The sequence below is a fragment of the Netta rufina genome, assembly GCF_964035555.1.
Source record: "Netta rufina genome assembly, chromosome: 22".
Lineage (NCBI taxonomy): Eukaryota > Metazoa > Chordata > Aves > Anseriformes > Anatidae > Netta > Netta rufina.
Window position 1 is genome coordinate 2,231,527 of NC_140146.1, and position 22,335 is coordinate 2,253,861.

Genomic DNA, 22,335 nt, shown 5'->3' on the forward strand with positions numbered 1-22,335 from the left:
AAGCAGTGTCCAAATCAGAGGTGTTCTTAATTGCAAGAGGAGAAGCGATGGTGTTGCCTCAGGAGGGAGGTGCTGGTGCTCCACAGCAGGGCATTTCTCTTCGTTTTACTTTATTTTATTGTGACGCTGCAATCGAGCCCATCCACCAGCTGTTTGCAGATGTGGCCACCTCATCTGTGTGGAGATATGGCCGCAGCCTCCAGCTTCAGCCTGAATTGTCATCAAGCACGAAAATCTTGCTTTAGGTGAGGCTTAATGCATGCGAATCCTATAGGAGCACAAAACAGCTTTATTGCTGCTCCTTTCCCTGCTCCCCCACTGTTATTTCCCCTCCCAAACACTGAAATCAATTACGGAGCTAAAAAAAAAATATGCATTGAGTAGGTGTAGCCTGTCTTCAGCTTAACTACACGGATCTCTTGCTTGAGTCTGTGTGGTATTTCTAAGGCCACCTTGCTGTAGTTCTCCTCGAGGCTTTTCATTGATTTCTGTTACCGCAACATGGAGCGTCACGGCTGGGTGAGCTGGAGAAATGCAAAGTGCATGCAGTGCTTGCAGAAACACAAATTGCATGTGGTGTTTATGGGGCTGGGTGTTGCAATGCCTGTGATACATGGCTCACCCAAAGCTATTAAAAATGCTCTGGATCCATTTTGGGGTAAAACTGATGTGGAGAACTTTGGTTTTCTCCATGCTGGGGCATCATCCAACCCTTCTTTGCTTCAGCTTCTGCTTGCTTGCCATCCCCACCCGGCAGCTGGGTGCTCGGTCACCCATCACTTATCATCAACATCATCATCTTATCATTGTTACCATCACAATGTTATTGCCATCGCATCATCATCACGGAACAGGCTGCCCAGGGAGGTGCTGGAGTCACCGTCCCTGGGGGTGTTCAAGGAAAGGTTGGACGTGGTGCTTAGGGACATGGTTCACAGGGTGACATTGGTGGTAGGGTGATCTTGGAGGGCTTTTCCAACCTTAATGATTCCATGGCCAAACCCTGGTGCCATGCCAGCATGAGCCAAGAAGGCATTTTCTCCTTGTCCCAAACAATTTTAATCTTAGTGCCACTGCGCTGGGCTTTGGAGAGATCAGGACAGAAGGCAAAAGAGGGGAAGTTTCTGCTGGATGTTTTATTTTTGTTGGCAGGTCCTCCTGGCAAGGCAATCACCCAGCCCTGCCCTCTCCCCGGGGAGGAGGGAAGCAGCTCTGCAACAACGAGGAAAACAGTCTGCTTTTGTGCCCAGCCCTTTCTCTTCCTTGGCTGCCGAAGGATTTACCAATTAAACGGTTGTTTCGGGTTCTAAAACCACTAATCAGATCTGCCAAAAGCCTTAATGAGAGCTTTTCACTTCCCTTCCTCTTTGTTTTATTTTTTTTTAAAGGTTCATTAAAGATCCACAAAGGATGGAAACGAGTTTCTCAAGCCACGCTCCTTGCCCCAAAATAATTGCCCGGGCGGCTCTCGCCCAGCCTTTGCCGCCGCTCACTAACCTGCCGAGCTGGTGGGAACTGGCGAGCAGACACTTTTCCCTGGGAATTGTTCTGCTCTTCTTTTCCCTTCCTCCCTCCCCCCTTTTTTTGGTGCATTTTGGGCCTTTTTCCTCATTTTTTCTTCGTTTTTCCTATTGTGCATGCAAAGGGAAAGAGCCCTTGGACAGAGGAAGGTTGGAGCACGTTGGGTTTGACTCCATCCTTGACCTCCAAAATTCTCCGGGACATTTAGCTGCTCTTGTTATGGTTTCTCTTGCTGTTTCCAGCCTCAGAAACAAACCTCTCCCCAAAGAGCAGAGCCCTTCAAGGGTAGCAGATGGCTGATGAGGAGGAAAGTCGTGGGCAGAAGGATGCAAATGATCTTGGATGTCTTTGCAATATTCATCTCATCAAGGCCGTGCAGCTGGGGAAATGCATCATCCAACTTGGCTTGTTGCAGGCTCTTCCTCCAAGATCACCCAGGTTTTGGGTGTTTAATGAGGGTTTCACCCTATTTTAACACCATGTGGTCACTATCACACATGCTAACAAAGCACTAAAGCTCCACAAGAAGTGTTTTGTAACACAAGTGAGACTTTTCTGGAGATGCTGCTCCAAAATTGAAATTGCACCGTGTCCATGGGCAGTTCTGCAATATCATCTCCTCCAGCAGCTGGAACAAACCCGCAAATTTCAGGATGTCAGGATCGCTCCTGGAACTGAAATTCCATGTTTTGACCAACACTAATTACGGGGTGTCACTGTGTGCTGCTTGTGTGATCCGCACATGTAGGTGCTTCTAAGATCTCCAGAAAACAACAATTTCTACAGTTTAGCTTTCAAAAGTTGGGCTTACTGCAGCAAGAGGATCTGCCCACATCTTCCTAAAAGAGCGTCTTGCTCCTGGACCTGCTAGCAGCTGTTCTAAGTAGGCAAGGATGGCACGGTGCTGAGCAGATATATTTTAATATTAAAGGAAAAACCGTAATAACATATGCAGAAATGACAAGGAGTTCCTCAAAGCTACTTATCAGCTGCAAAACTTCCCCAGACCTCTTCAAAACTGCAAAACTCTGCTCTCAGATGAGCATATTGCACATTTAATTCTCTCTGCACAGATTTCCTCTGCATTGCTAGGCGGCTTAAGATACTTTAATGTGTGCAGCAAAGGCTTGTGGTGACACATGTAATTAAGTCTTGCAGAACATCCTTCAACAGTAGAGATCAAAGCAATTTGCAAAATAAATGTGTGTCATTATCTCAACTTTACAGGGAAACTGAGGCTTAGAGAGGGGAAATCTCCCAGCAGACAAAGGCTGGAGGCAGGGAAGAAAAGCAGGATTCCCAAATCCCCGTTTTGCTGACGAGGCGAAACTGTAGAGCGCTGAAATTTGTGAGGAATGTGTTTGGTACACTGCAGTGAAGGCTCCAAAGCAGGGTGTATTTCAGCTAGAAAGAAGCAACAGACTGAGATGCAGACAGATTCTCCCCTCAAAATGACGTCTTGAAAGAGAGACTTGACTTGCTGCATAGGAAGCTATTTTAAGGAGAAAAGACAGCATTTGACTGTGTTGATGCAAGGAGCCCCATCTAGCATGAACGAACTCCTTCTGTCTCCAGTTCTCATGCTATGAATTGGGGTTACCCAACCTGTTTGCAACCCGTGGCAGCTTCCCCAAAAACTTCTGCTTGCTGCCATGCTATGGCACCTCCAGAGACCACATCTCCAGGGTGACAAGGAAATGTAGGCTGCACCTACGTGCTGCCATGCTCAAGGCTCTCCATGGCCACGTTGGCCAAGTAGGAGTGGAACACACCCGAGTGGTCCCTCAGGTCCCCATTTCGTGACCCTTCATGGTGGTGATGGGCTGCAGACAAAACTTCTTGCTCTTGCTCCTCCTTGAGCTGGATCTACCACTTGCCCACCCAACGATTTGTTTCCAACAGCCCTCAGTATAGCACCCCTGTGCTTTCTTTGCCGTAATTAAATTTTGCTTTGCAATCACACACACACAAAAAAAGCCTCCTGACAACCAGTGAAAAATAATTAGCGGCACATTGTGTCATTAAACACTAGACTTTAATTAAATTGCATAGAGATAACTGCCTCTAACGACTGGAAGTCTGGAGCCTCAAGACAGCTGAGTACTCAGCAGAATGGAGTAAAACACCTCATAAAATAGACGAAAGTCGGGTCCTTTCCTCTGGTTGATAAAGCACCTGCCAAAACAGGGCATCACATTGCAACTTCCACCTGAAAATAGCTTATCATCCCTTTTCCTTCCCTGCTTTTTATCTCTGTGGAGCTAAAGGGCATTTGTCAGGGTGAGTATCACCCTGGGAGGAGGAGCTGCTCTTCTCAAGTTGGCTTCTCTGTGTTTGGCAACTTTTTTAAGCCCCCTGCCTTGGGAAAAGAGGTTTCCCCCTGGCCATGGGGTGGTTGGACCTGGACTAACCATGACAGCAGCTCTGTGGAGGTGACCCATGAAATCTGTCAGCGTCATGTGTTGGTGGAGGCTCATACTAGTGGTGGGTTGGCTTCTTGGAGCGTCTAGGGCACCATGTCTTGTTGCTTGCCCACGTCCTTAATGGCCTTGAGCTTCTCTACTTGAGATTTCCAACTGCTCCTGATCCATTTTCAAGGTCGTCTGGGGTCCCCTCACATCTCTGACCCCTTTTCTGGCCATGCACCAGCTTTGCTGCCCACCTGCAAGTCTCCCTGCTCGGGGACTGTTGGGGTGAGATGGTGCCGCTCCTCCTGCTTGCAAACTTGGCGGGGTGTCTGTGTATGTTTAGTGGGAAAAAAGGGGACAGTTGGATAACGTGGGGTGCAGAAAGTGCTCCCAGGCTTGCACTTGCTTTTTGAGCCAGAAAACATTACGTTTTTCTAGGATTTTTGCCTTGCCCTAAATACAATTGAGATCCCCCCCATTGTTGGCCCACCCTGATGTTTTATGCTGACTTCTCCAAATGCGGGCACAAAGCACAAGCCTTCTTCCGCCGTGAAAATTTAATTACTGCTTTCTCGCATGTTTCTGCCAGACCTATAAAAAGAGGCTTATCAGAAGTGATAAGCCCGGCGTCCTCGGGAACCGCACCGTAACTCAAGCACAGAGCAGAAATGCAAAGGGGCAGCTCCTTTTGTGGCCTTTTTCCAACCACCTTTTGCTGGCAGTGTTACAGCGAGGCACTTTGACAAGATGCAAATGCCCAAGATTTCCTTTTTCCCCTTTTAAATAAAGTAAATATCATTAAAATTCAACTGCTTCTCCATGGCTTTTTGCTCTATCTTCCATCCTCACCTCTTCCAGCTGGAGTAACGTATTTTCCCCCTACTCCTTTAGTTGTCAATCAAAACTTCTGTTGAGAGGTTTATTTTTAAGCGGTCCCATTGCTGGTGCAAAGGAGCTGAAAGGATCTGTGTTGGGCACTGCTGGTGGCTCTTTACTTGCTATCACGTTGTCCCTGAAAGCTGCCCCTTGCCTTCACCAGCGAGCAGATGTCTAACAAAATCTCCAAGGAGAGCAAAAATTGAATAGAGAAAGCAATAGGAAAGAGAGAGACCTCCGAGAGTGCATTTTCTGCAGATTCCTCAAGGTGTTTTTCCTCCTCGTAAAACTGCGGTTATGGACCAAGGTTGTGTCTCCGAAGCAAACAGCCGTGTGCCGGGCAGGGGTTGAGGATGTGCCCGGAATGGGGATGTCTGATAGCAGAGCGCAGCATTGGCTGTGAAACAGCTTGAAGAGGGCAAGGTCTCCTCTAAAAGGCTTGAAAACCCATCGAAAAGCAGAAATCTCTCTTGGCTATCACTTCATGCTTGAGGCAAGAGGTCGCACAGAGCAGTTCACTCCCAGCCCCTCTTGGCTTCCTCCCCGCGCTAGCTGGATCACGCTCTTTCCCTTTTGTCTCCTCCTTGTTTCATGGCAGGTTTCGGAGGCTCACTTTGATTTATTATTGCTGTTTTTTTTTCTCTCAAATGTGCCAGAAACGTGGTGCTCCTGCTCCCCACTCCTGTTTCACCGGGGCCAGCAGCAGGGTGTGAGCTCACAGCAGCACAGAATTTACTATTTATTGTTTTCCGTTTGAAACACTCCTTATGAAAAACACTTTTTTTCTTTGGCTCTGCAAAAAATACATATATGCATATATATGTATATACTGCTTGTTCCTCTGTTTGAAGCAGAGATGTGCATGTGTTGGGGTACAAGGTGGGCTCAGCAGGACCTGGCTATTCTCCTGCATCGTTTAAGGCCAGCTCTGTATGTTTTTCCTTGAAGAACTTGGCTGCTGGCGCCACAGCTTGTGCTGAAGCCGAATTGTGCATCCAGTCAGCCAAACCCCTACTGTCTTGACAGTGCAGTTGTTTCCCTCTTGTAAAATCTGTCTCTTTTTCAAGGTCATTTTTAGGCTTCTCAAAGCAACGCTTGGCTGCACAACCTTTACCCGTGAGGCTTCTCCCAAACTGCTGCAAACCAAGCAGGGTGGCTCCGATGTGCGGCTGAGTTTCTGTGCTGGTGCAAAACGGTGCTGCCTCTGCACTTTTGCTAGAAGGTGTTTTTGGAGGGATTTGCTCCTGTAGGAGCGATCTGGCATGAACGGGGCCTTGTGGATGTCCTCGAGCTCCGGCTGGGACGGGCAGCGATGAGCCATCTGGCAGGCTTTGCATGCAGGCAGGTAGCTGGCAAGGGCAGCACATGGTGCTTTCAAAGGAAGGGGAATAAAAAGGCACTTGGATCAGCCTTGCAAAGTTTGTGTTGTGTACTAGAAAGTCTTTTTTTTCTTATGCAGGGTTGGTGCAAATGCTTTCTTGCAACCCTTGCCCTGCAATCTACTGCTGCGGAGGGCAGGAGTGCCAAATGCAGGGGCTGCTTTCAGCATTGCACAGGGATAACCCCTTGAACTGGGGGTCTGGCTTTAAATCTGAGCTGCCCACCTATTTCTACCCTCTGTACCGACCTCATCGGGGAAGAGTTTTCTTTGGTTTGAGGAGATTGGGATGAAAATAGGGGAAAACTAGTGTGCTTCTGACCAGGGAGTAATAAGACAGTACACGCATTTGCCTGCCTGTGCCCATATCTATGTTTGCTCGGTGTTTTATTTACTTCATCTCACCCAAGAGGGGAAAGGTGATTTGTTCCTTGGGGGAAGCATTTATAAAGTCTTGCCTGCCTTGGAAAAACTCGTCTCTGAAGAGTGATTGCCAGGATTGGACTTATTTATCCAAGAGGAGAGCCTGGTAGAAAGGATATTATGGGTCTGTGAAATACAAAGTAGAGGAAAGATGAAAAATCAGGTGCCAGCAGTCCTGTAAGAGGAGAGGAGTGGGTGACTGAGGAACATTACAAAAACCCTCCAGGGAAAAACCTGAATTGATAAAAGAAACATTTCGTGCATCTGGTCCGTAATGAGACCACGTGCTGCCCCACTCCAGTTGTCGATGCTTCCTCTTCCAGCTCCCTTAAATCCAGGCCAGTGGGTGCTACAGTACAGCCTTGATTACAAAACCCAGAAAAGTCTATTATTGGGGAAAAAAGAAGGTGATGCAAGCCTGCTTTTAGTTGCTGCTCACTGTGAAGCAGCAAACTGCTTTGATTTGTGCCAATTTCCCCCGTTTCTGATGCTGAACCGTGTAGTAGCATCTCATATCAGATTTGGGAGCGGGTGAGGGGGCTGCCCCCTGTTTTACAATGAGAAAAGCATCCCCGCTCCCTCCCTGATGCCTCCAAATGCATTTTGTTATGCTGTTTCCATGCAAACTTCAGCGCAAGTTTATTCTGCTCTTCTCCAGGTACTTGGCAGTGAATGGATTTAATACTTAACCACAGCCTATTCGCACACCTCACCTGCCTGAGGAGACACAGGGAGCGATTTGCATATTTATTAAATATCTTTTTGCAGGATACACAAACCGCAATATTATGTCTTGCTCGCGGTGCTGGCAGGTGCAGGCTGGGGGGAGAAATGCACTGTAAAAACTATGCAGGAAGCCTTGAAGGCAAAACAGGCAGCGGTGCCCGAGCAGCCAGGGTCTTGCTTTTGCTCCCTTCTGCGCTGTGCTCAGCATCTGCCATGGGCAAGGGTTGTGGGCAGAGATGCAATTATTTTTCCTAAATTTGGCCACAATTCTCACATTCTGGTGTAGTAGTGACAAAATGTGGAATCCTCTTGGTCTTCACCAAAAAAAAAAGCTCTTTTTTTTTTTTTTTCGTGCAAAAAGCAACAAGCTGACCCGTTAGGTGTTTAGCAGATCCAGAGCAGCGTTGTTGGGTAGCTTGTTTTAAGCCGATTCTCCTGAGGAAACCCCTCTTCTGTGATTGCTGCTTGTCCCTCCTCTTGCCCCAAACCTGAAATTTGGGACCAGGCTGGTTGGTTGTCCCAAAGACCCCACTCTGAGTTTTTTTTTCAAAAAAGCATCCTTTCCCCTACCCTCACCCATCCCTTGCCACTCGGGAGGCTTGTGCTAAGGAGATGCTACAAACCCCATGTGTGGGCTCATGTTGCTCACCTGGATGTTAAGCAATCAACCTACACGTCCTCAATCCAGGCTAAAAACACACTTTTTTTGCCCTCCTGCTTGCAGGAGCACTCACGAACCCGGCTGCTGGGAGAGCTTGCATAATTCACCTTTCTTCCAAGGCACACCAAGCAGAAAGCAAATAAGTTGCTGCTGGGGTTGGGGGAAGCAAGCACACAAACAAGCAAATCCCATTTGCACCTTAGGGAAGGAGCCTCGGATGTGTGGAAATAAATGGAAAATGTGGTTGCAAACTTTACCCGAGCCTGAATTTCACCTGTTTGTGTCAGCACGCGTTGCCTGTTATCTGTATTTCTTGCAGGGTGATGGACAGGGCTTGAAGTCAGCATCTAGAGCAGAAAACAAATGCTCTCTTCCGAGATGGATGTATGCTCCCCGCTCCACAAAACATATTATGTGCCCAAGGTGATACAGACATTGTAAGAGCTCCCCTGACAATATGTAAAAATTTATAGTTGCTTCAAACCTGTTCTCTGTGCACTGCAGATTTATGGGCTGGGGAGGTAAGGCTGCATGAAAGTAAAGTGGGGAAGGGGCTGCACGAAGAGGGTGAGAAGGAGAAACATTTGGGTTTTGTAGATGGCGCAACTCTGTCCCAGTAGCGATGGTGGCTTGGCGCAGATGTGCGTATGAATTGCAGCAAAAAGAGAATTTATTTTTTTTAAAGCTATTTTTCCCATGGTGAAGGTTAGGGGCAGTTCTTTCAGGCTGTGGATTATGCGTATTGAGCTGTAGAGGGAAGCAAACTTTGTAGAATGGGATGTGGAGAGAGCTGAAGCGGCATGGATGGGACGTGAAACGCAAAGACGGAGGAGAGAGGCCTGGGCAGCACTGTTTTTGCAGGGTTGTTAACACCCAGGCCTGCACCCACTGGCATCTCTGTTGGAACAGAGCACAGCAGCTGTTTGCTCCTGTGCTGGGAAGTGCCTTGAGCTCTCCCCAAAAAGCCGCTTGCTCCGATGCAGCCCAGGCTTGTCCCAGTGACGGGAACCCCTCTGTGCCCTTTGGTGGGGATGTGCTTGCAAATACCCCTCTTAACAGCCCATGCAACCTGTGCTGTGTAAGCCCTGGCTCAGCCTCCCCAGAAATGCAAGCAAGCACCCAAAGCTTGGGCACAGCGGAGCAGGATGCTGGATGCAAAAACGACCTGACAGCCTTTTCACTTTGTGCAGCGCAGGCGAGCAACAGCAATGAGCATCGGTAAATAAATAACAGAGATCTCCGCGCCGCGGACGGCAGTGGGGCTGGATTCTGCTGACCCTGGTATTGTTGCTACCTGAAGGGAAAAGGGCTCTATAAAATATTGAAAAAAGGTAATAGAAAGCCAGACAGCATGACTAATGGCATGGAGAGGGAGGTGGCTGGGTGCTCCAAGCACGCCCAACATCGCTGCTTGCTGCATTTTGCAAAGCTCGTAAGTGTGGCTGTGCAAGGAAAAGTGCAGCAGGGGACACACTCCCAAAATATGTTGGCAGCCCAACTGCCGGTGGTTTGCAGCCATCTGCAGCTGCCCCTGAAGCGGGTGGAAGCCATGCTCAAGCTTTTAATTTTAAATTTTTATGTTTTATTTTTTGCTTCTGTGCTGCGATGTAGATAAGGCCATTAAAATGTTTCAGGAAACAAAGTGTAACAAGATGCACATTCAGGGGGGGGGAGGACTAAACAGGGAACCATGTATGGATTCGAGGCAGCTTAAAGCCCTCTAAGAAGTCCCAGAGGAAGTGGCTTTTGTTCTGTCCGCGTGTCCGTCTGTCCTGTGCTGTTGCTTGAGGTTGGAAACACATTGCACAGGCTGGGCTTGGGGTGGTGAGATGCCTGCAGGGATTTTCCCCATTGCATCGGGCAGCAGCTGGGGTCTTAGTGCAAAACTCAGAGCTTTGCACTAAAAGTTTTCTTTGTGCACGTGGCCCTGACCGCAGAGATGGGAGTTTTATTGATTTTTAACAGCTGCCAAGTTCCAGCTCTGCAGAATAGGGCTCAGGCTTTTCAACTGCAGTGCTTCAGGCTTGCTCCAGTGGCACGGACAATACCCCTCCTCTCTCCTTACACAGGTCCTGCTAATCACAGCAAATATTTTTTACCCCTTTCTTTGTGCTTTTCTGGGCACCTCCAAGATCCTTGAATGGTGGTGGTCCCCAGGGGCTCACAACTTACCCAAAAAGACCTGGGAGGCTGCAGGTTGCCTTGACTGAATGCTGGCTCCCTCCTTTACCCTCTCAATTACATGATAATGTGTATTAAAATTACAAATGTATTTATAGTCTCTATTTTCTCCCCCAACTCCACGATTTTTCTTACAGCTCATCCACTGTAACAAATTCGACTTCATAAAGTGAAGGCATGGGTTGTTATTACCTTACAGAAATAAACGGGAACCGCCGATCTTTATTCCCAGGCCTGGCATTTGTCTCCTTGAATGCTTAATGTGGTTTTGGTTGACACTTCGGATTTGTTCCAGTCACTAAAGACAGCCACAAGCTCAGCTCAGGGGGCTCAGGTTGTATTTTCTCCCTCTCCTCACTCCTTGCAATGGATATCGCTTGCAAACCCCATGTTATTTACTCTCTGGAGGGATGCCCCATTGCAAACCCAGCATTCTTTGTTCACCTCATAGATGCTCCATTGCAAAACCCAGATTGCTTGCTGGAGGGATGCTCCATTGCAAACCCCACACTATTTTCTTGCTGGAGGGATTCTTGGTGGAGGAGATGGGGATGTAAGCCCTTTTTTGCAGACCTCTGCACTCCTGGGGGGTTATTTTGCAACCCTTGAAGGAGCAGAGGATGCTGCTCTGGTTTTGGTTGGTGCAAGGGCAAGGCAGCTGGCAAGGTATGAGCTGGGAGAGGGCTCGCCACAAATTTTCAAGGGTTGAAAGGGGTAAAAGCCAACAGGACAGACCCAGTGGGGGCTGAAGGGCATGGTAGGGTTGGGATACCCAAAGTCAGCAGGACCTGGGGCACTGTCCCATGAGATGGGATGGGACAAGCTGCAATTCTACTGCCCATGAGCCCATTTCCACTTCCAACCCAACCACAGCTGCCCCCATCACAGCCAAACACCCCCTCACGCTCACCACCCCAGCACCAAACCCAAATCTGTCTTTTTTTGACACCGGTTGCAAAGCTGCTGTTGCTACAACCCGACACCACCATGCCCCTCCGTGTGCTGGATCCGTCCCCTCTCTTCCCAGGCTGCTGTGTCAGCCCTGGCCTCTCCTTTTGGAAACAGCCCAAATGGGCATGCAGGGGCTCCAGCACCCTGGAGCAGCCATTTGGGTGGGAAAATGCAAAATCCACTGTTGGCAGAGCATCCTTTTTTCATCCCGCATTATCACAAGGTGCTCCATGAAGTCTTTGCTGTAACTACTTTATTTTAATTTTTGTGCAGCAAACGTGGAGGTATGATGGGGGAACAGGCAATGGCTGTTTTCTGCTCTTGTTTCAGCGCTTGTTCATTTTGATAATGATTTTCTTGTTTTCTACTCATATGTGGGGGAAAAAAGCTGAACCAAGCATTCAGTGTGGCTGCCAGCATTGGCAAGATCAGAAAAAGATCCTAAAGTTATTGCTTCATTTTTTTAACCCATTTTCAAGGCTGAGGAATATATGAGAGACCCTGATTTGGCACTACTGTTGTTTTTTTTTTTTTTCCTTCTTTTTTTTTGAACGGGAAGTATTGGAGGAAAAGGGAAAAATGCAGCATTTTTGCCTGCATCTAGCATCGATTGGTAGCAATTAGTTTTGTGAGCCAAAGACTTGGAAAATGAGTTTAAAATTAAAATGCATGTCATCCTGCATACTGGGATGGAGGAGGGAAACAAGCCAGGGAAAGGGTGCCTGCAACTTTTAATCTTATTTATATCCACCCCTTGGCTGTCATCAGCCTATTTATGCAGCTGTGAAGACGTCCTCTCAAACGTCTTCCATGTATATATATCTGTACATGTGCACTTGTATATTTATATAGCTCCTGGGAGGATTCGTTTTGCAAAGTGATGGGGGATGTTTCACCAGCTGAGGCTGGGCTCCTTCCACCTCCGCTGCATGCAAACTGCTTCTCCCTTCTGGGTGCTTTTCTGGTTTTGAGGCTGCCCAACGTGTATTTGGAGAGTTTTTAGCATTGTGGGCTGGTTGAGGTGTGCTCGGGACGCACATCCCATTAGGGTTTCCAAAAGGTTCAGAGATCAGTTTACGTTAAATTGGTTCATGTTTTCCATTTCCAAGCTGGAAGCCTGTTTTTCCCGTGAGCCTGGTGTAAATCCCATGGGATAGATGCTCCCGGGGTGATGGGCACACTGGGAAGAGCACAGCCCCCACAGGCAGTGCAATTTTAGGGCTGGCAGCACATATGGGGGAGAACAGTTGTTCTGGGACGGACAGAAAATGTGAAGGGTTCCTGGCACAGCCCAGGTGTGGGTGAAAAATCCAAGCAGCTTCAGATATTTCATCTCAGAGGCAGCTGAAATGTTTCAATTTTTTGTTTTTTTTTTTTTTTTTGTTTTTTTTTTTTAATCCCCCCCCTCCTTTTTTTTTTAAGGCAGAAGCGAGGGATTTCTGAAACAAAATGTTCTTTCCAGCTGAAAAACTGAAACCTTCCATTTGCAGGGAGGGAGAGAAAGGCCAAGCTAATCCTTTCAAAATACTCACAATTTTTCTAAAAAACATGACATTCAAGCCCAGAAAACCTCCCCGAGTGACTTACAGTTGTGAAATACTGCAGTGTTTTGAAAACCAGGGGTTTTTTTTTGCACTCCCCCAGGTCTTTATTTTGGTGGAAAACAGAAAATTCAGCCTTAATATTGACTCATGGGCTTGGGGGAAGGGATGGGGCTGAATAGATGGGGACGTGCATGCTGGATTTTGCCTGCATAGCCTGGACATTTCTCCCTCTCCTGTAAGCACATCATGAGCTATAGGATCCCCTTTTGGTGCATGGATATTTATATATTCTGGTGAGGCTGCACCTCGAGTACTGTGTTCAGTTTTGGGCCCCTCGCTACAAGAAGGACATGGAGGTGTTCGAGAGAGTCCAGAGAAGGGCAACGAAGCTGGTGAGAAGTGAGGGAAGTGGTGGAGTCGCCATCCCTGGAGGTCTTTAAAAGACGTTTAGATGTAGAGCTCGGTGATATGGGTTAGTGGAGGACTGGTTAGTGTTAGGTCAGAGGTTGGACTGGGGGATCTGGGAGGTCTCTTCCAACCTAGATGGTTCTGTGATTATGTGAAGAAATCACAGTGCTGCAGCAGCCGATATCTCACACTGGTCTGTACTGGTGTGAACTGGGAGGGACTTCTCCGAACTGGTGGCTGCGGTGGGTTTTTAGTCCTTTAACTCAGAGCAGGATCAGCCTCATTGAGCCATGCATGCTGGGTGGAAAGCTCTGCCTGAACACAGCCCTATTGCCCTCTTTATTTTTATTTTTTAATATATTTTTTGCATGCAATGTGTGTTCAAAATGCATAGAGCCAAAAAGCACGCTGGGGAGAGAGTCGTATATCAGAGCATTACCGAGAGCGATAATTTAATGAAAGCAAATACCTGGACTCGTGATTACACCGGAGTGGGGAAATAAGGACTTCTTAAAAGCATTAGCCACTGGCACAGATTTATATGAATAATTATGGCCCAAATATCAACCTAGGGAATTATCCATGGTGGAACCAAGGCAAGGAGCTGGCCTAAATAAAACCCAAGTATTTTGGGGTGTATAATATTGCAGTATCTTGAGGTATATAATACAGTAATTTTGGGGGGAATAATACCTTAATATTTTGGGGTATAAATTATATATCCTCTTAAAGACTCGGGGATAAAAGCACTTCTGTGTAGTGGCTCTGGTGCACGCAAGCACAGCTGCAGGTTAGGGTGCTCTGTGGTTTGCTTCTGCCCTTCTGCGTTGCTGCTGGAGCATGTTAATTATAGCATATTAATTATATGTATTAATTAAAACCTGGATGCGGTGAACAGCCTGTTGCTTGCATGACATGGCCCTTTTGCTCCTCGGGCCTTCCGACTGCTTGACCTGCCGAGGGAGGAGGAAGGCATCGAGGAAACAGCTTCGGTTCCCTGCCGGGGTCAGCACGGCCTGGCCGGAGTGGGATCAGCCGAGGGCACCCAGTGCTCGGTCAGCTGCCAAAAATGAGTGCAGCAGGACGGCAGGGCTCCTCGCGACCGAGACAAGCTCGAGCTGAGCCCAGAGAGGCTTTGAACCAAGGAAATGATGCGCTGGCTCTGGCTCTGAGGAGAACTTCAGGCAGAAATAGCGGACAAGCTGCGTTTTGGGAACACTGCTGTTTCATTTTACAATGGCTTTTTATTGTTAAAAAGGGATGAAAATAGCTAGAACTTTTGCTACGGCAGCAAAGCAAAGCATTTGGGGTTAAACACAGTGTGTTGGGTTAGCCTACAGTGATGCTTTTTTGCTTTCTGACTGCTTGCGGTTCTATTTTTGATGGAATGATGCTAGCAAGGGTCAGAGGCGAACCGGCAGTCAGGGCTGGGAAAAGCAGGGGAAGATTCTCCTTTTCTATTGGGAATCAGGTAGGGGTCCATAAATTAAGACCAATCTTCTTTTCTGTAGAGAAAATCGGGCTGTTTGAAGACGGGCAGAGTCTGAGGATTGGCCTTTCTGCTGCATCCACGTCGGCTGATGCTTTAAATCCCGCCCGATGTGCTTCTTCCCCGTGGCAGCACAAAACGTCCCGGTTCCTCCTCTCCAGCCAAGATTCCGCCAGAACTCTCTCTTTCCCATTACATCCAAAAAAAACCCAACAAAACAAAAAAAGCCACAGGGATGGAACAGGTGTGCAAGGGATCCGATTTATTTTTGCACCAGGTGTCAAACCAAAGGCAAAGGGAAAATGAGCTGTGTGGGAGCAGTGGCATGGGGTGCATTTTTGCAGCACAAAATGGGGTAATTAACCAAGGAGAAATCCCCATTAATGTTAACGGGAATTATCCGCAGCTAATTACCCCTCTGTGCTGTATCTATGGTTGTGTGAAGCGACTTCATTGCAAGGGCAGGTGCAGGAGGTGGTCACCGGGGATCTGCTGAGATTGTGAAAGCATTTCCTTGAGTTTTTTCAACTTACAGGGAAAACTTGGTTCCTTCCCAGACCTGGCGAGGACTTTTTTCTGCCTAGGAAGACCTCAAAAATGCCCATTTTAGGGTTACTTGACTCCCCGCAAAGGGCAGGGGGGGACGGGCAGCACAGGCAGACGAAGCCGTGTGCTGCTCTTTGCCGATTTCCTCATTAATCTTGATTACGGAGCCCTCGCGCTGAAGTTAATTTTCTTGTAGATGCATATCAGTCATGTAGCTGGGAATCTCTCACACGCTAATGAGGAATCTCAGCCTCGACACGTTATTACTCTGCTAATTAGTACACAGGCTTCTTCTGGAAAGGTCAGGAGAGAGGAGCTGAAAAACTTCTCTTTTCACAGCCTTTTTTGTGTCAAATTGGGGTCACCGTCTACAGACGGAGGAGACGCCTGCAATTCTCTGCCCTGGATTTAAGACGCTCCCAAAGGGCACCAGAAACACTGCTTTGGACCTCGTTTTTTGGGCCAGATCCATCCACCAAGGACAGGAAGGGCATCGGCTGCTGGATGAGGCTGGAAGACAGCGACTCCATCCCCAAACAGGGATTTTCTGTGATGCTGGCCTGTTGCGACGGGAGCAGGCTGTGGGAAAGCCCTTGTTCTGAAAACCAAGCCAAACGCAACCAAACCAGCTCCTTCTGCTCCTTTCCAGGGGCTGTCAGCTGAGTGCCTTCACCAGCCGCTGAATTCACACAAAATTAAAACCCAGGCAAAACCCAATGAAGCCAGACACCCAATACAAACGGCAATATTTTTTTTCCAACAATTTACATCACTTACTGTCTCCTCTAATGTCCTGGGATCCGGCTGACGGCCCGCACGCTCCTCGCTGTGTTTTCTTGTGCTTCAGTACTAAATCTGGAGGCTGTCAAAGACGTTTTGCCTGGGGAAGATGGCTCCTTCTCTAAACGTTTTGGGATGCTCGGTTCACGCCTCTCCTGGCTCACTGCTCCTGCTCGGGGGGGTCAGAGCTTTTGCACCCAGAAAGCAGCTGCAGAGCTGCGAGGGGATAAAATTGGGGTCAAGAAGGATTTGCGAGGAGCAGATATCTCACACCTGCCCCCAAACTTCCCCTCTTCACTGCTTTTGTCTGGGTGGCCCTTCTGCACTTTGAGCCTCATCTCTGCCTCTTGATGCATTTCGCCTATGGGCTACAGCATCCAAAGCTGGAAAAAAAAACGCTCCATGCCCCTCCTGAGCATGGAAAAGAGAGGGGCACAGAAAAGGGGATGCTGAGGGATGGAGGCTCAGCACAGGAAAGCAAGAGGAGAATAAAGTCTTGACGGAGGCATCTGGGAGCTGCAGCTTGTCCAGGAGCTGACAGCACCCGTTGGGTCAAGCATGGGTGGCTGTGCAGCTCAACTCAGCTTCACCCTGGGGCTGGCTGTTTAGGGAGGTGTCCTCGGGGTTCCCACGTTGGACAGCCCTGTGAGCATTGTTTCTTCCTCCTCTTGTCAACGATAGTCCTGTGAGACTAAAGAAAATGTGATGACTTTGAGAGGGGGCTATCAAATCTGCCATCAGATAAAGCGAGATTTGATTTCCAGGCATCCCCACACAAAAGCACGCCCAGCTTTTCCTGGTGAATGAAAGGCTATGGGAGAGAAAATCCAGCCCATGCAAAGGAATTTCACCAATTAATTTATTTGATTTAATTTGTTTTGATTTGATTTTGCACTGACCTATGCAGGGCCTGATTTCTTTTACGGCGGTTGGTTATTTTAAGAAAGAAGCCATAACCCAGTGGATTTTGTCCGACTGGTGCTGCTGGTTGTGCTGGTCTCAGTGCAGAGGCTGGTTTTTGCAGCTGGGACCCCTACGGAGGACGTTGGGGGGTGTTTGCATGAGGCTCGGTGCTGCTGGAAATGAGGGGAGTTCCTGGGATTTTGAGAAATGTCAGGGTGAAGCTGGGGTTGGGGGCTGTGGGAAAAGGTGTCGGGGACACAGGGCAACCCCATGGGACTGGGCAAGTCAAAGACAATTGCAAAAGATAATTTTGCAATGAAAACGTCCAGGAACTAATTAAATGTGGAGAGCTGGATGAAAGCAAGGTCATCTGCCATGGAGGGCCACGGAGGGATGCACATCCAGGCCAGCGCATAATTGGGGGGGGGGGGGGGGGGGGAACAGCCCCAGGGCCGGATCCTGCTCCTGGGGGCTGCGGGGAGAGGGGAGGCGCTGAATGAAGCCGGAGCGAGCCCCCTGCGCTAGGGGGATGGCTGCAAACCGCTGCTCTCCAGCTCCCTCTGGCTACCCCAGCCTGCTCCCCCCAGCCCCTGCCTGCCTCCAGCATCCCCTTCTGCACCCCACAACCCCCCCCCGAGGTACAGCCCCTCCCGTTTTCGCAGCCATGCACCCCCAGCCACCTCAGCCCCCTTCCTGCAGCCCCCATACAAGGCACAGCCCTCCCCCCATATACCACGCACCCCATACACCTCGCGCTCTCTCCTACGCCCTCTATCCAAGGCACAGCCTCCCCTGCATCCACCCCTATACCATGCACCCCCATACACCGCCCCCTGCCCCCCCCCACACCGAGCACCCCCTCCTGCACCCCCTTATAAAGCACAGCCCTTTCTGAACCCCCATCCACCACCGTCTGCACCCCATACAAAGCACAGCCCCCCCCCCCCGCACCCCTATATTCCGCTCCCCCCTGCATCCCCATCCAAATCACAGCACCCCCAACCCCCGCATCCACCGCCCCCCCCCCCCCAGCCTCCATACAAAGCACGGCCCTTCCTGCACCCCTATACAACGCGTAGCCCCCCCCCCCCCCCCCCACCCCCATATAACGCGCAGCCCCTCCAGCCCCCCCCATCCACCGCCCCCCCATCCAAATCACGGCCCTCCCTGTCCCCCCCCCATCTTAACCACAGCCCCCCCGCCCTCCCCATCCTTTGCCCACCCCCCCCCTCCATCCAAGCCACGGCCCCCCCCCCGCCCCCAGCCCCTCCCCGGGGCCGGACCGGGGCGGGCTCAGCCTGGGGGTGGGGGGGGGGGGCCGGCAGCGAGCCGGGCTCGGGCTGCGAGCACTCGGCTCGGCTCGGCGGGACCGAGGAGCGGGGGGGGCACCGAGCCCAGCCCCCGGCCCCGCCGCCATGCCCCACGGACCCCCCCCGGGTCCTTCGTCCGCCACCACCACCGGGCCGGGGCAGCGGTGAGCCCCCATGGGGCGCCCCCCCCCGCGGGCACCATGCGGACCGTGAGCCCCCTGCCCCTCTGCCTGCTGCTTTGGGATCTCCTCGACCTGGCGCTGGGTGAGTGCTCCCCCCCCAAAAAATAAAAAACGGGACTGCTTCTAACCCCCCCCCCCCCCAGCCCCGGGATAACGGGGGGAGCCGCTCCGCAGAAAGCGTGCGGTGGCTCCGGGCTCCGCATCTCCCCCCCCCGGGGGCTTGGGGGAGGTGTTGGGGGGTGATATGGGGGGGTAGGGGGGACAGGCACCCGGGTCGGACCCGGTAATAGGGCAGCCGGTAATAGGGTACCAGATTTGGAGCCGGTAGTAGTAGGGCAGCCAAAAATAGGACACCGGGTTTGGACCCCGTAACAGGGTACCCAGTGCGGACTTGGTAATAGGGGAACCCGCTGATATGCAGCCAGTTTGGATCTATCAATGGGGTGCCAGGTTTGGACTGAGTATTAAGGTACCCATTAATAGGATGCTGGTTTTGGACCCCTTAGTAGGGGGTTCGTTAATGGGATATTAGGTTTGGACCCATTAATAGGACATTTGTAAATAGATCACCTGTTTTGGACCTGATAATATGGGAACCCACTAATACAGCGACCTGTTCAGACATATTAATAGGGTACCAGATTTTGACCTAGTAAAGGGCACCCAGTAAGAGGATACTGGGTTTGGACCCGTTACTAGGTCACTTGCAAATAGAGCACCCAGGAATAGGGCACCCCCACTGGCCCCATTAGTAGGGTACCTGGCTTGGATCCAGTAATAGGGTACCTGCTGATAGGACACTGTTTTTGGAGCCGGTAGCAGGGTATTAGATTTGGACCCGTTAATAGGGCACTTGCAAATAGAGCACCCAGTTTGGACCCATTAATAGGGCACTCCCAAACAAGGCATTGGTTTTGGACCCATTAACTGGTACGAGCACTGGAGCCGTTAACAGGGCACCCATTAATAGGGTACCTGCTAAGAGGACATGTGGGGGCACCCCAAACCCTGCAGGCAAGAGGGAGGGGGTACCCAGCAGGGAGAAGACCCCCCCCCATCCAGCCGGGCTCCCAGAAACCCATTGCAACGCCTGCTTTGCAGAGGTTTAATCCACCCCCCCTCCTCGCGTCCCCTCCCCAAAAGTGGGGTTCCCAGGAGGCAGAAATGCACAGGGCAGGAAACTTTCCCCTCCCTGCGCTTGGAGGCTGCGGGGCAGCTGCTTGCTTCCATTTCTGGGGGTGTTCAGAGGCACCGGGTTCACGGCCCCCCTGCGCCCACCCAAGCCACCCGCTGTGGGGTCTCGGCAGCCGCTGTCCATGGGAGGAGCGCGGCAAAGCCCCGGCTGCTTTGCAAAGCTCCGGGAGACAGAATCGGGTGGCAGAGCTCATTCGGCACTGCTTGGGTTTGTTTTTTAATTTCTAGCACACTTTTTCCTCTACGGAAAGCCGCCGTCAGCTGCTGCAGGGAGCGGGGAGGGGGAGCAGCGGCCGTGCTCTGCGGGCTTGACACAAAGGAGCTGATTCTTCTCTGGTTTGGGATGCCGGGGCCCCTGTGGCTTGTGGATTGCACAAAATCATCCTTTGGGGATTGCACCCAGTGTGGCCGTGGCCATATCCCAAGCCGCGGGTGGGGATGCGTCGCGCAGCTCTGTGCCCCGTGTCCCTCTTTGCTCATCCCCGTTTTGGGGAGCAGGTGGAGGATTTTCAAGGAACAATGCGTCCGCAAGCTGTCCGTCACCACTGCACGGAGCCGTTTTCCTCTGTTTCGCCTCTTTTTTTTTTTTCACAATTGCTCTTCCGCTGCCGATCTGGGAGAATGAGTGAGTGGATATGGGTAAACCAGTGCTTGTGACATGGATTTGGGGGAAAAAAGGAGGCAAAAGTTGTTTTCCCATGGGTGCGGAGGCAGCCCCTGGCAGGGGTTGTGCGTTGGGAAGTGATGCGAGAGGAGGATCCTAGCATGGCTCCTAAGCTGGCAGTGTCTCATGGACCCAGACTCATACTTCCATGAACCTGTTGTTGGCTCTTAAAATCCCACTGGGACTTCACTGTTTCCCCATATCCCGAGGTTGAGCTGCTCAAAGCATCTCCTCGCAGGCCCTTGGTGGAGAAATGCTGTCCCAAAACCCAGTGCTTCCTCTCTGCTTTTAAAGCAATAATAATAATAAAGATAATAATTATTGCCATGCATGCCCGTCACAATGCTCCGGCAAGCGACGGAGAGCTGCTCCCGAAATTCAGTGGGCAGATGGCTTTTCCTTGGCTGACAGCATCCTTGGCTGGAGCTGCTGCCGACCTCCGCGCGTGGCGAGGGAGGACGTGCCCAGGGAGGTCCTGCCCCTCGCTTGCCAGGGATGCAGCAGGATCTGGCTGCAGCCCCCAGGAAGGGGACGCAAGCTCCCGCTGCTCTCTCCCACAAGCGCACGTGCCCTCGTGCTCAGCATCTGCAACGTTCCTCCAAAGCGACGCTGGCAAATCTTGTCTTTTTTTTTTTTTTTTTTTTTTTTTTTTTTTTTCTGTAGTGCCATCTCTCTGTATTGCATGGTGCGTGCTCCAGAGCCACTCACGTGCATTCTCTCCCCGTGCTTTGCCCCGTTGCTGCCCCGTCCCAGGGCACACGAGGTGTGCTGCTGCATCCTCTGGCGGAGCAGAGTGCCGGGGCCCATCAGCAGCCCTTCCACTCCGGCACAGCATCTGCGAGGTGGGAGCCTTTGGGGCTTTTCCATCCATTGCCTTTTCATAAAAAAAGCCCTTTTGTTTGCCCAAACGAAGCTGCCTGCTTGCTTGATGCGCGTTAGGTCAGCTGGATCCTTCCCAAAGCGTTATGCATCCCTCCGGGAAGCTTCACCCACCCACAGCACAGCTTTTTTCCTTTAAAACAACCTCGAGCTCTCCCTTTGGCCAGGAAAAGCTGCCTGGGCAGGGCTAAGTGGGTTAAGGAGCCGTCAAGATGAGAAAATGAGGGCGGATGCGGGAGGTGAGCGGTGGGACAGTGGCTGACGATGGAGCCGTAGCCTCGGGGCCCCTGGTTTTGGAAAGGCAGAAAGCCCCATCTGCAGGCAGGGCGATGGCTTCTTGGCATTGCTGAAACCCGGGCTGGCTTATTAGCTGGCGCTCAGCTTGTCGCCTGAAATATGTTCCCATAAAATGTTCATCAGCAGCGGTCGGGTTTGTTTTACAGCCGTGTAAAATCAGAGCTGTGTTTTGCAAACATGAAAGGAGGGCTAAATATGTCAAGTTTTGATCTCAGCGAGATATTTATATATAGCCCTCGTCTTAGCTTTTTACTTCGGCTTCCGGATTCAACCTCTGGTGATGGGGAAAAAAGGGGAAAATTCAAGTGTGGCCTCTTGTTTGAGGCTGCTCAGGAAATTGCTGGGCTTTGCCCCAAAAGGGCAGGTTTACTGGGGCAGCTCATGTTGCGTGCCTGGGACTGGGCTTTGCAGGTTCCTGCCCTTGGGGCTATGCCTGTGCTGCTTCTCCGAGCCCAAATTGCAAAGAAAAGCAGCTTGGAAAAATTCCTTTGCAGTTGTTGTTTTGTTGGGGAGCGGATACTGGAGAAATGCTTCATTTTTCTCCTTTCTGAAGGAAAATCACAGCATGCCACGTTTGCTGGGGTGATGGGAGACACCTGCACGAGTCTCTTGCTTAAAGACAAGAGGTGTACGGTGGGAGGTTGCACAGTGAGGGAGAGGAGGAGCATCCCCTGCACCACGTGGAAGCAAAACCTGCTCTAATTCACCTGCAAATGCATGGCACTGACCTGGAAAACCGTAGTGTGTTCCCACCAGCCTTTCTGCTCCTGCCTTTCCCTGGCAAATCTTGCATTCAGCTCAGGGTCACCTCATTTTTATCCTTTCCTACCAATTTCTGTAAATTCTGCTTATTGCAAAGCCTCTCGCCGTCCGGGTAAATCTGTGTTGTGGAAGCAGACGTAGCACCTTCCAAAAACCCTCCTAACCATGCTAATTGCCCTTCTCCTCTCCCAACTAGGCCAATTTTGATATTCCCTTCTCTCTCCCCACCAGCTGCATTTTGTAGCAGTTTAT

At 50.5% G+C, this 22,335-nt stretch overlaps 1 protein-coding gene across 1 annotated transcript in view; it reads left to right on the forward strand.

Annotated features, from left to right (window-relative positions):
* Positions 1 to 18,265: 18,265 nt before the first annotated feature.
* The window catches only part of IGSF21 (immunoglobin superfamily member 21), a gene marked incomplete at its 3' end in the record, with an annotated part of 37,431 nt that continues 33,361 nt past the window's right edge, over positions 18,266 to 22,335 (forward strand). Inside the window, exon 1 of the mRNA XM_084300403.1 lies at positions 18,266 to 18,369. Coding sequence (XP_084156529.1) covers positions 18,306 to 18,369 — 64 coding nt within the window. The 5' untranslated portion in view covers positions 18,266 to 18,305. The remainder of the gene's footprint in view (positions 18,370 to 22,335) is intronic.